Source organism: Erpetoichthys calabaricus, chromosome 8 (genome assembly GCF_900747795.2).
Source record: "Erpetoichthys calabaricus chromosome 8, fErpCal1.3, whole genome shotgun sequence".
Classification (NCBI taxonomy): Eukaryota; Metazoa; Chordata; class Cladistia; order Polypteriformes; family Polypteridae; genus Erpetoichthys; species Erpetoichthys calabaricus.
In genome coordinates this window covers 110,240,023-110,252,732 of record NC_041401.2, presented here as the reverse complement: position 1 = coordinate 110,252,732, position 12,710 = coordinate 110,240,023, and the positions used below count along the sequence as shown (strand labels likewise).

The 12,710-nt window shown below is 35.9% G+C and overlaps 1 protein-coding gene across 1 annotated transcript in view; it reads right to left on the bottom strand.

Annotated features, from left to right (window-relative positions):
* col6a1 (collagen, type VI, alpha 1) overlaps positions 1–12,710 on the bottom strand; it is a 100,639-nt gene that overhangs the window by 30,097 nt on the left and 57,832 nt on the right. The window contains exons 22-25 of the mRNA XM_028807262.2: positions 9,541–9,603; positions 7,554–7,616; positions 4,086–4,136; positions 3,964–3,999 (exon numbers count right to left, since the gene is read on the bottom strand). Of these exons, the coding sequence (XP_028663095.1) occupies positions 3,964–3,999; positions 4,086–4,136; positions 7,554–7,616; positions 9,541–9,603 (213 nt within the window). The remainder of the gene's footprint in view (positions 1–3,963; positions 4,000–4,085; positions 4,137–7,553; positions 7,617–9,540; positions 9,604–12,710) is intronic.

Genomic DNA, 12,710 nt, shown 5'->3' with positions numbered 1-12,710 from the left:
GTACAGAAAGTCCAACAGAATGCGTGGAGGCTTATTGTGTTCTTTGGTACTTCAAAAAATTGAAAAAGAGAAAGAAAAAAAAATCAAAAGAACTGTCAATAATCACTTTGGCAGATTTGATGTTCAAAGCTATGGCAATACCAAAGAAACTGCATGGGCAGTGTGAAATTCACTCAAGAAACAACAAGACAGAAACAGTTTGCAGCATCCAAGATGGAAAATAACATGGCCAGCTCAAGAGGACAAGGACCAAGACAAATGAACAAAAGATCCCAGGGCTTTTCAGTGAAAATATCATTTGTGAGTTTCTGTCTTTACCTTGAAATTATTGAACTGATGCTTGTGGTGTCAAAAGCAAGGGAATCCCTTCATGTAAATGGTAACAGATTATTGAGGTGATGCCATTAAAGCTTGTGTTTACAACCTAGTGAATTGGCTCTAAATCTCACAGCAGGATGAAACTGAGTTGCCTAAAAGGATAAGTTTGGTATATTTCAAGCCAAAGTTATTTCTTCACAATCATGGTATATATTTTCCACTTAAAATTGTGTTCCAAATTAAACGTTTTTTATATTAACTTTAAAAATATTTTGTTTGTTCTTGCAGCTTGCATTGGGGCTGAAGGGTACATGAGTCCACACATGATAGATAAAGCCTTAAAACTTATCGAATACGTCCACTTAAAGTAGCAAAGGTTTTGTTTGAAGAAAATGCACCTTTCGTGTTTATGAAGTGTTCTTGTGATAAGAAAAGGAAATCAGAAGTAATTATTTCATCAGATTCTTGGAACTAAATTTCTTGAGGTAAGAATACATTTGCTGTTCACTTGTCTGCTCACAGCCACCATTGTGAGTGAAGCTAATATATAAATAACGAAGTTGATAAGCACAAAATTAAACACATGCCTGTAGCTCTTTAGAGCAATTTTGTCTTTCAAGAAAATGGTTAAAAATGCATATATCCAGGGTGTAAACTTAAATAAAAAAAAATAAAGCAGTTATAGTTTCGGACCTCCTTATGGTCTCCATGATACCTTATAGTTACGGCTTTTAGCAATTCAGCTGGATGTGAACACTCCAATAGAAAACTTACTGAAAGTGAGTTTGTGGCACTTATTTCTCTATGGATGACTACTTGCTGCAAAAGAGAAAACGAAAATGTGTTCCTAATCGGCCATTACTGAAGCCACCTTCAGTTCCAAACATATTTTGGGTCAGTCATTCCACTGCTTCTGTAACTGATGTGGCTTACAGTGCAGAAATTGTGATGCCTGAGATGCCTGCAGTTGGCATAATCTTTTAAATCTGGAACATTGATAGTTGTAAACCGAAATGGACTTGGCAGTAAGGACACATAAATGGTAAGTATAGGTGAAAAGTGCACAGCAATTTTAATTTTCAATAACAAAGTCTCCAAATCAAAAGTGAATTGCAGTTTCTTCTAGACATAAATACATAGTCCATAAAAAATATTATTCAGGGGTGAAGTTAAAATCAACAAAGTAATCCATTAAGTAAGTTAAAATCTGAGGTTAAAACTGAGTCAATTCACAAAATTTTAATGAGCCGTGGTGCTTTTTTCTCAATTCAATGCCTCCTCTACACATCCTTTCAATGTCTCCAGGCCAAGAGGAGACGTCCACCAGCAAGCACAGTCGTCCCTCAAACCCAGCTCGTGTTCGCACCACCATCCCATTGCCTTCAACAGGGAACATTGTGAGCTCTGCTCCTTTCTCCCACCACCATTCCTGACCTTCAGCAGAAGCCTACTTGGAGTGGTTGGTTGCTTTTGCTCCTAGAATGCTCAGCAAGAATGACCTTGTCCCATGAGTGCCATCTGCTCACTCCTGTCTGGGCCACTTCCTGACCACTTGTCTCCACACTGTTGTACCAGTTTAGCCACAGTCTTCCTAATTTATATTCTTTCTTTTTAATTTCTGGTTCCTCTCATTTTCTTTCTTTCATCTCAGATCTCTCCCCCATCTATCCTGCTTAGGCTCCTTTAATCCCCGTAGGGCAAGAGCATTAATAAGGAAATTGGCGGAACATCTGATGTGAATGGGGGCTGCACCAATTCTCTCATCAACATCCCGGGACTGATCTGCCATGTTACCATGCACACATACACCTCTTTAAGCCTAAGCACACTGTTTTTATTAAAATCTGCACACTGCCGTGGACTGCAAAGTGCACTTTACCAGAAAGTCATAGAATAATAACAGTGGCAATGACATTTTCTAGAAGACTTGATACTGAATAGATGAATGTATAAGAGGGTGGCATGGCAATTGTTAGTAGGGCTGCTACATGGATCTGTAAATAATATTTACAGATGGACCATGTATATAACAATAATAATTTCCATATGGTTACTTAAAACTCTCAGGCATCAACACTAAGAATTTAACACTGCAAAAAATAAGATCACTAAGCAAACTTTTTCTAATGCTGATCACTTCTTTCAGTTTAATTTTAGAAAGTGATTAATGATAGCTGAAAATTCGGCTTCATCAGAAAGACATACTGAAGCCGTGTGTAACAAAACAGGCTCATCCCCTGACATGTCCAAGCTTTTTAGCACTGGAAGCAGCCATCCCACTCCCTGCCACAGAGGCACTGCTTAGTGGCCTTTACTTCATATTTTCCACTTGTGCACCACCAATCACCACTTGTTTGTTGTATCGCGGTATCTTCCAGTTGCATATTTTGTTCTTTTTGTCTCTCTGGTTTTGCTCTCCTCTCTGTTATTTCCTCTTCAATCTATTGGAGCTCCTCATCAGTATATTCGGGCTCGTACAAATACAGTCCAGTGATTATGTTTAATGTATCCTTGTCTTCATAGTCAGATGTATTACCTATTTAAAACTATAGTTTATGTGTCTAAATCCTGAAAGAAAACATACCTGTAAGGAATTAATTCTTAAAACGAAAATTGCATATCCAGCATTCACAGAAGGAGCTACAGGAAACCATGCCCCTGGGGAGTGGAAGGCTGCATGGAAAGACATAATCGTCGAGAGGAGGTGCAGAGCCAGTTTCTTTTTTAAATGGCTGAATTTCACAAATAATTTGTTTATTTTTGTTATTCTCTGCTAAAGCAGCATAGATATATGGTTTTACAATATTTTTGTATCTCAAGATGATCAATATCCAATAGCATTCTTGCCTTGACAAAGCAACATATTTTGTAAGTTGAAGCCTATATTTTCATATTTGGACCCGTATACCCATCGGCTTCATTGTAAGCTGCAAAAAAGGACAAGATACAGTATTCTTTAAATTTTTGAAGAACGCTTCACTTTAGGACGCAGTTTTATGTGGGAAATTAATACATAAACTGGTTGTGAAGAAATAAATTTGACTTGAAAATTACCAAATATATTCATTAAAACTCTAAAGTACCTAATAAAGGCAAGACAAGTCTTTTGTAACAATTTGAGGTCTGAATAAAGGAAATAATAATACATTTTAGAAAATATAAAAAGAAAGAAAACTTTTTGTTGGAAAAAGAATGAAGTAAATGTGCCTAAAAGTCAAGACCAAATGTATTGTGAGGAAAAAGCTAAAAGAACATGGTTTTTAGTATTGAAGAGTTTATAGCATTTTGCTTTTTGACCTTGGCAGTTCAAATTTTCACTTTGAATTAGACGCTTGATTCAATATGATCTACTTATTTTTAAGTTCAGAAATGAAATTCAACCTTATGCTTATCCAGTAGTTAGGAAACTTAACCTAAACCATTCAAAAATGAAAATATCTAACATCTAGCAACCAAGCAATTAATTTGTTCTAGTCTGCTAGATTGTGACAAATAGGAACAAGAACAAAAATATATCTTTAGGTTTTGTTTAGATTACACAGTTACTCAAAAAATGCCCTGACCTGACTTTTAAGAGATACAGCTCATCAATGATAGCAGTTAAGGTAGCCATAAATGTTGACAAAATCAAAAAATAAATCATACTTTATTTCCTGCATCACCTCTTGGCCCAGGGTATCCCTGAAAGGCAAAAAAGCAAATACCTTATCACCCATGGCATAAACAGTAATGTTAGAATTCTGCACAAAAGATAAAAAACATTTTACTTGGAAGCCTGGAAATCCCTGGGTTCCATTGCCGGGGCCACCATCATTTCCCTGGAAAGACACGAACAATTACTGTAGATTAATGTAAATCATAACTCAAAAATCTAAGAGCTGTGCTTTTGGCACATCTGCTTTTCTTTCTTTCATAAGAAATTCATCAGAACATTTAATATCCTGCCAAAAATAGTTATTCTTTTTCCATTAAGGGTTCTTAGAATTTCTGCCATGAAAAACAAACATACATTTTTGTTAGCATTTACATGAAAATGATTACAATAATAATGGCATTTATTTTTGTCAAAAACACCTGGGGCCTCATGTATAAACGGTGCGTACACACAAAAATGTTGCATACACCCATTTCCACGCTCACATTGCGATGTATAAAAACTAAACTTGGCATAATGCCACGCACATTCTCATTCCAGTTCAATCCATTGTGTACGCAAGTTTTCGGCTCAGTTTTGCAAACTGGCAGCACACAGCATCAAAGCAGTGCTACTGTTCCTGTGTGGTTTCCCTTTATTTTTTAGATTTACATCCCTGACGCAGCTTTATCAAGTACACTGAAATTAACCACATATTGTTTATTACTTTAAGGCATCTGATTGTAATCAACATGTAACCATATAATGGTCCCGGAATGGCCAAACTATTCCAAATACAATAGCTGCTTTAGCGTTGTTACTCTCAGTGCACCACTCAGTATTTAAACCCACTGTATCTGAGTGTGGAATCACAGCTTTACAGTAGCTGATCAGAAAGAGGATTATGGGATACAGCATCTAGCACACGCTGCCTTAGCCATGCGCACAGTCTATTTGAACTGTTTCCATATGGCAAATGCTTCAGAGCCATTCCTGTGGGTACCTTGCAGTTCAGAAACAGTTTCATCTCAAGATCTCTAAACACACTCAATCAGTCCATCAAGTGCTCCTGGCAGAAGTGTTTGTACTTATAAGTACAATTACCTCACTGTAAACTTGCACTACAGTTGTAATATTGCACAACCTGAGCCATTTATGCTTTCATATTGTATATTTTTCATTGTTTTTTATTATATTATTATTATTGTTATATCCTTTTATAGGAATATAAGTATATGGAGGATTAGCATATTGAATCCCATTGCACCATACAATAACAACAAAGGAATTTAATTCAATTCAATAGAAGAAAGAGCATATTTACTTATGATGACAACTGGCTTCTAAGTCGATTTAGATTTCCAAGTGCTATTTTCTTGGAGCTTTTGATATGATTTTTAAGATGAAATCCAATAAAGATTTTTTATTACATTATACAGATAAACCTTTTATACTCATGTATACTGTTAATAATTAAACATGTGGGCACGGTGGTGCAGCAGTACCAATGAGCTGGCACCCTGTTCAGGGATTGTTCCTGCCTTGCGCTGCATGCTTACTGGGACTGGCGTGACCCTGGATAGATAGATGGATGGAATAATTAAACATGTACCATGAAGATTTTTCAGTGCTCCCTAAAAGTTTTCAAGAATTGGCGTTCTAAACTTACAGATGGTTTTACATTTATTAAAGAACTTATTGTGTGGCAATTTGTTACTTGGAGAAAGAAAAGGAAGGACAGGAATTGGGGGTTAGTACATTTGAAAGAGACAGTACTGCTGCAATAAATTATTTCATTGAGGGTTGTACACATCGCAGTAAGCATCTTGCAGGAGGCAGGAACAACCTCTGGACAGGGCACAAGCTTATCGCTACCACTTGTGTGCCCCCATGTTTAATACATGTTTTAATTCCTATCATCATGAAAATTATATCAAGAATACATCTTAGTATTTAAATTATTCAGAGACCTATAATATCATGAATGTAATGTATTCTGTGTCCTGTCTGCGTAAGAGAAAGCCTGTTTAAGAAGCATGTAGTGATTCACACACATAGAGTATGCTACTTTAGTTACAATGGGACTTGAGAAACTCTAGTAAATTAAACAATTTAAGATGAAGTTTATGACATTCTACTTTAATGACTAAATAAACTATGTGATTAAAGTGGAAATTTCAAGATTAAATTTGACATTTCGACCTTTTTTTTCTTCACTGTGTCCCTATTTTTTTTTTTCTTTTCTCTGTACTCTAATATGCTTCCATATGACACTCAGACAGTAGGCTATGGCTCACCTTTTCATGGCGACTTTGATATCTGACCACTTCTTTTTTATTTCGGGCACTGTGCAGCTTTCTGAACTTGATCTTTCGAGTCCCCAACCCCACTCAATGTCACTCGATCAACTACCTTTTGTTGTTTATATCACTGCTTAAACCAACAAATAGTACATTTTTTCTTGCCTCCACTTGGTATTCGCTAAAATTCTTCTATTTTTCCTGTGCATCACCTAAACTAAAGTTAGTGTTCTATCTGCTACAAATTATGTCATGAGAAATAACATCAATGATGAATTTTTTGTGTTCCACAGGAACTTATAGACAGATAATAATTCCAGGAATGGAGGGTCATTTTGACAAAGGGAATTATATGGCAAGAAACATTTTTCAATATTTCTATCAATATGGTTGATCTACAATATGTGACATTTCAATTTTAATTAATTACTAGGGGAATTACAGCGGCAATCTAGGGTGCCCGTTCTCTTGCGGCTGAGCCGCTCAAAGGGTGTTGGGGAACTCCTCCATTAGAGAAAGCGATGGTATTTAAAGAGATGTTATATAGAAGAGTATGCGGAGCACAGGACTGAAAATGGTCTGGTCCTTAGATATTATAGATAGAAAATCAGTTACTTGAGTATTTCACTGCAACCATCTATTTTAAGTACAGTTAAAAATAATAAAAGTAGTAAAAATTAAAAGTAAAAAAGTAAAATGTAATAAAAAATAAATAAAAAATGTAATTACATTAACACCTCTTCCAAATTAATATTATGAATTACTTTATCCTCTAATTTACATTTTATAAACTTTCCTTTTTTGCGTTTCTTTTCGCATATTGTTTGGGATATTTTTCTCTTTTTCATTTATTAGACAATTCTCCTTGTTCTTGATTTTTATTATATGCAGCTCTTTTTTGTTCATTTCCTTTTTTTTTTACATTCATTATCAACTCTGGTTGCTCTTTTTCTATTGCCATCTAAAATTCAATGTTCTTGAATAGATACCTGTAATTTGCTTTTTTGCCTTGCATTATAACTGACAGTGTTGAAGAGCGAGTTAGCAGCACTGGGAGAGTCATGGGGTGGTACGGAGAGAGGATGTACACAGTAGGAGTAATGATTGGACGAGTGGTGTGGAGGGGAGTGGCCAAGGCTGAATAAAGTGGACAGGACGGAAATTTTTTTTTAATATAATAGAGAGATAATGCACAATTGATGTAAGCAAATCTTTTCTTTAATGTTACTGCACTGCCCATTAAAAAATGACCTAATTTATAACATATTGCATATGTTGAATATAAAAAACACAAAACTTACCCTTTCGCCCATAACACCAGGATCACCCGGAGCACCCTTTGGTCCCCGAAGTCCTTTAACACCCTAAAAGAAAATGTACATTTATAAATAAAAAAGAACACTTCTAGCAAAAAGACATGATGACTTGAATGAAAAATTTCCAAATTAGAGGGTTTAATCCACTATAAAATCTTTTATAGGTGTCCTTTTACTTGTATGTAAGTTTGTATTACTAAATGCTATATTGGTAGCAACATTTATTTATAGCACATATTTTCAGATAAACATGTACAAAAAGTGTAATAAATGCTCTGGGGCAGTGATATTATACTGACAATTTTAGAAAGCCAGTATCAATCTTTGGAGCTCTATTTCATATATTACTTTAATTACTTATTGAAACTTTAATCTCTAAATGTGTTTGACTTTTGTGAACTTCTCTTGTAGTACATTAAATGTTACATTTTTCCTACAAGGTATGTGTTTATTTAGTCCTAGTTATTTCTTTTTTAAAGAAAGTGTATTACCCACATTAGTCTGTATGTTTACAGGAAACTAGATGTAGACAATAGACATATAGATAAACAGATATACAGACATATAGATAAAAGATATATGTACTAGTATATAATAATAAGCTCTTTAGATGTTTATTCTTTAGTAGCAATGAACAGCAGTGAAACATTTCCTATATTTAATATAGAGGCTCTAAGACCTGTGTTAAGGAACTTTCATAGATTCTTCCTTATAAAGCTGCTTTAGCTGCTCTGTATTTGTTAGCTTTCTTTAACGAACAGCTTTTTTCAGATCCTGTTACTGCAATTGTATCAGAGTGAAATCTAGTTATTACTTCTGTCATTAAAAAATACAAAAATTATTTTACTTGACCCATTCTTTAGTATTTTAGCTGGAACATTAAAGATGACTGTCACTCCAGAGGACACCTTTTAACCAGTCTTCAGCTTATAGGCTAAGGACCTGACTTTCTGCTCTGGAATATTTTGGAGTCTGAATTCATACTTTATTCAATGATAGCAATTCATTCAGGTAAACTGGCAGTATGGCAGTTTCAAACTAGAACACCTACACCAGAATACATTACCTACCAGGGAAAATGAGATTATTTTAGAGGTAGGCAGTGTTAGATTTTTGCCAAATGTTACATGTATTGCTCTCGCAAACCTAAAAGATCATCCAGATGGCAGTAACGTTCTTTAAGAGCAAAGCTTTCCTGTTAGCTATCATTTTATGAATGTTGTTTCTACAGCAAGAAAGTTAAGAAGATTCCCTTTCTGGCATTCTTTTGTGTTGTGTACAAGTGTTCAATGTAATTTGTTTTTCAACAGACATGTGAATTCAGACAACTTTTTTCTGTGGATTCATAAACTTCAGGCTGATGAGTAGCATGCAAGGGTGTTGTGTATGGTCTCGTCTATGGTCTCTTTTTATTTTTGCATTTTATCACATTGATCTAAATAGTTATGAGAATGTTTCTTACCTTTAAATATAGGAGAAATTTATAAAATTTGTCCTGGTACTTGCCTCTTAGGCCAGTGTACCTGTTACCCAGTAGTAGAGCCAGAAGGTCTGTAGAAGGGTGCTAAACCTGATTCCTGCCTAAATCAGGAGGGCTCAAAACCCCTTAACCTCTCCTGTGGAAACCATCCACCGCCATCGAACAACACCCCGGCCTCCCCCAAAACCATTAATGGAAACCATCTACCTCATCTGATGGAAACCATCTGATGAGACCCAAACCCCTTTGTGTATTCGAGCATACTTTACAATACACAATAAACAGGGATACGGAGTTCATCAGGTAAGGTAAGCTATGTTTTCTATTAACTAAGATTGAGATATGTATTTTAGTGCAATCTTGTTTATCATGGCAGTGAAGAGTAATGATGTTTTATTTGCTAGTTGGATATACAAATAAGAATTTCATGGTACTCTGATATAGATATAACTATTAACCTGAAAGTGAAGAATTTCTAGTGCCAATACTTACCTCAGGGCCAGGAGGACCCTCGTCTCCTTTATAACCTTTCGGGCCAACTGGACCACGTTCACCCTATAATAAAAAAATAACACATATATATTAATTTGAGTCTTGTTCAGATTTCTTGTTATTTTTATTCTATAAGTGTGCCTCCATTTATACTTTTAATGTGGATAAGCAACACCAGTAAGCATGACGAAAAGCAATAATATTTAGCTTAATCAAAATCAAAGGGATATGTCTGTAATATGGAAAACCATTTTAAACAGATAAGGTCTTTCTGTTTGTCTTCTTACTGCCTTAACATCTCATTACTTGTCCCCTGCAACACTGAATGAGAGTAGGATGGTTTAAGTAGGTTATGTCATGCTATGTCTTTTACTGTATTGAACTGTTATTTGTAAGACATCATCAACTGTTCAACATTTAAACTAAAGCTAAAGACCAACCTCCACAGCCCTGGATTTAAGACTGTGGGAGTAGTGCAGAAGATATTTCCAACTGCTATAGGCTGGAAGTCACTGTACACATGTATCTTTACAGTTCAGTGGAAATGAAAGAAGAGCACAATGATTGTGGGACCACATGTATAGCCACCAGTGTCATGGATCATGGGGCTGGCATGGTTGATCTAGGGTAAGCCACAACAAGCAACATATCCTGCCAGACTGCCACAGAATGAGTGGAGACTGAAAGCACTACATTACTTTTGGCCTATATTTCCTCCATTACATAACGGGGTATGTAAGTTGATGTTTTATCTGCCTGACATTTGGTAAAAAAAAGATTTTCAGTAACTTGTTAATGGATAAGAAAAATGTGCATTGCATTGAACAGCTGAGAAAGTGCCCTAACCCTTTAACTATCATCATGACTTAAAGAGAAAAAAATATTGAATAAATGACAGAAACACGTGTTAACAGAAATGCGTGCGCTGATGTTATAAAACAGGGTCATCACACTCTATCAGGTATTTTTGATATACTGTACAACCTAATTTATGGTTATTATTCTGTTGCTTACAGAAAAACTTCACTAGATGTAGATTTTGACAAGTCTGAACTGATCAATTATTCATAAACATTTTATGTGACACTCTTATTATGTCTTCTCCCTCACCAAGACTTTAAATTAGCATGGATGAGAGGCATCCAATTAGAAGTTAAGCTCTTTCACAGTCAGTGAACATAGTGACTTCATTTTTCAAAAGGTGTTTTATGCAGAATTATTTGGGCAGGCCTGGTTTTCTAATGATATCAACACATACCTTTCTAAATGTTGTATGTTATGATAGCTATCCTAAAGAGTTCACACACAAAAGTTGAAAACTAAAAAGATTGGCTCGGAGACCCAGAAACCAATTTATCCAACACAACAATTCTTTAGTTGAAGATTACCAAGTTATTAGATGGCAGTAACTGAGTAAGTAGACAACAGAAAAAATGGCATAATCATATTTTTTCCATGGCTTATGCACACAGTTAATGATTTATAAAGCGTTCTGATATAATGAACTCCCCTGATAGTATTAAATATCACTAAATGCCCAGTATTAATAATGCATAATGTTATTTTAATGTGGTATTTGTGTAGCTTTTACTCTATGAAATTGTGATTACATTGTCATATAATGAGATATGAACAGCTGTTGCCATATGCTGGCTAACCTCTAACCTGGTTACACTTCCCAGACAGTCCTGGATTTAATTACAGACTCGGTCTGTTATACTATAACTGCAGATGCACCAGAGAAACATTTCATCACTCAGCTCTTTTCACTCTAACGCTGATGCCTACCAGACCTAAAACTGTAGACACCAGTGGTGTTTTACATCCTGTAAACAGGAAGACACCACAGTTTTGCATTTTTTTGAGATGAGGAAATCAAATTTACACGTATCATAAGTGCATTAATGTTTAAAATTTCACTAAACCATTTGCAGATACATTTCCATAGTATGAATGTCTTTATTAATTAGGCTGTCCCTTAGCAGCTTAGTTAGCAACACTCATTACGTTTTAATAATAGGTTATCTCATGTAACCAGCGAGTTCAAATCTAACACATGGTCACTGCCTGTGTAAAGTTTACACATTCATCCAGTTTCTGTGCACGTTTTCCTCTGGGCTGTCTAGTTTTCCTACCAAATAACCAAGTGTGCAGATTAGGTTAATTAGTAATTCCTAACGGCACCCTACAGTATGTGACTCTAAGCATGTTTCTCTCTGTGTGTACCTTACAGTAGACGAGGGTCGTTTTCTGCCTTGTGCCTAATGGTGAAAGGATAGTCATCGACAACACCCGCTATCATGTAATGGAAGTTTGTATGCTGTTAGACATGTGTGCCTAGGGAGCATCTTCAGGGCTCTGTCAAGATAAGAACTCCTACATCAGAACACAGAGTGGCTCAGCTGTTAACTCCTTCTCCTTTTCTATCCTCAGAACAGAAGAAGACCCCTGGGAGGAGAACTGACATTACTTCTTGTTCAATTCCAGAAGTCCCATCTCTTCCACCCTGCTGACTATTTAAAGATTTTCAGTCCAGAAGTCGGTGTTCACTATCGAACCTGAATCTCTAGGAGAAGTGCCTTCCAAACCGAGAATCTTGAAAACAGGATGCTCGGCGTCCAAATGCTCTTTTGTTTCATCTTTTTTTTTCCTTCGCATTTAAAGGGTGATGGTTCCCAAACCTTTATGTTGTGTTCTTACCTTTGCTACAATGTATGTATGCATTTTAATAGCCTTAACTTTCCACGTTTGCTAGGATATACTTTACTCACACATCAGCTATATCTGCACACAGAAAAGAGACCAGTGATTTGGGTAGTATGTAGAATTTGCCCAGGATACTAGGAGTCAGGCATCCCAGCTATTAGTAGGAATACCTGACCCTCCTCTACAGAGTGATGCTAACCAGGAAAAACTAGATATTTATAGCCACCTCATGGCTCATTAAGTCTAGAGTTGGAAAAGAAGAGAATCTGGATGAGAAAGAAAGAAAGAAAGAAAGAAAGAAAGAAAGAAAGAAAGAAAGAAAGAAAGAAAGAAAGAAAGAAAGAAAGAAAGAAAGATTACTTCCACCAGTTTTTCGTGGTGGAAATGTGGACCATAAGCTTCATCAGATAAACTGGGGCTGAAGAACTGTTGAAACATGCCTAGAGAAGAAGCAAGGTTTTAAT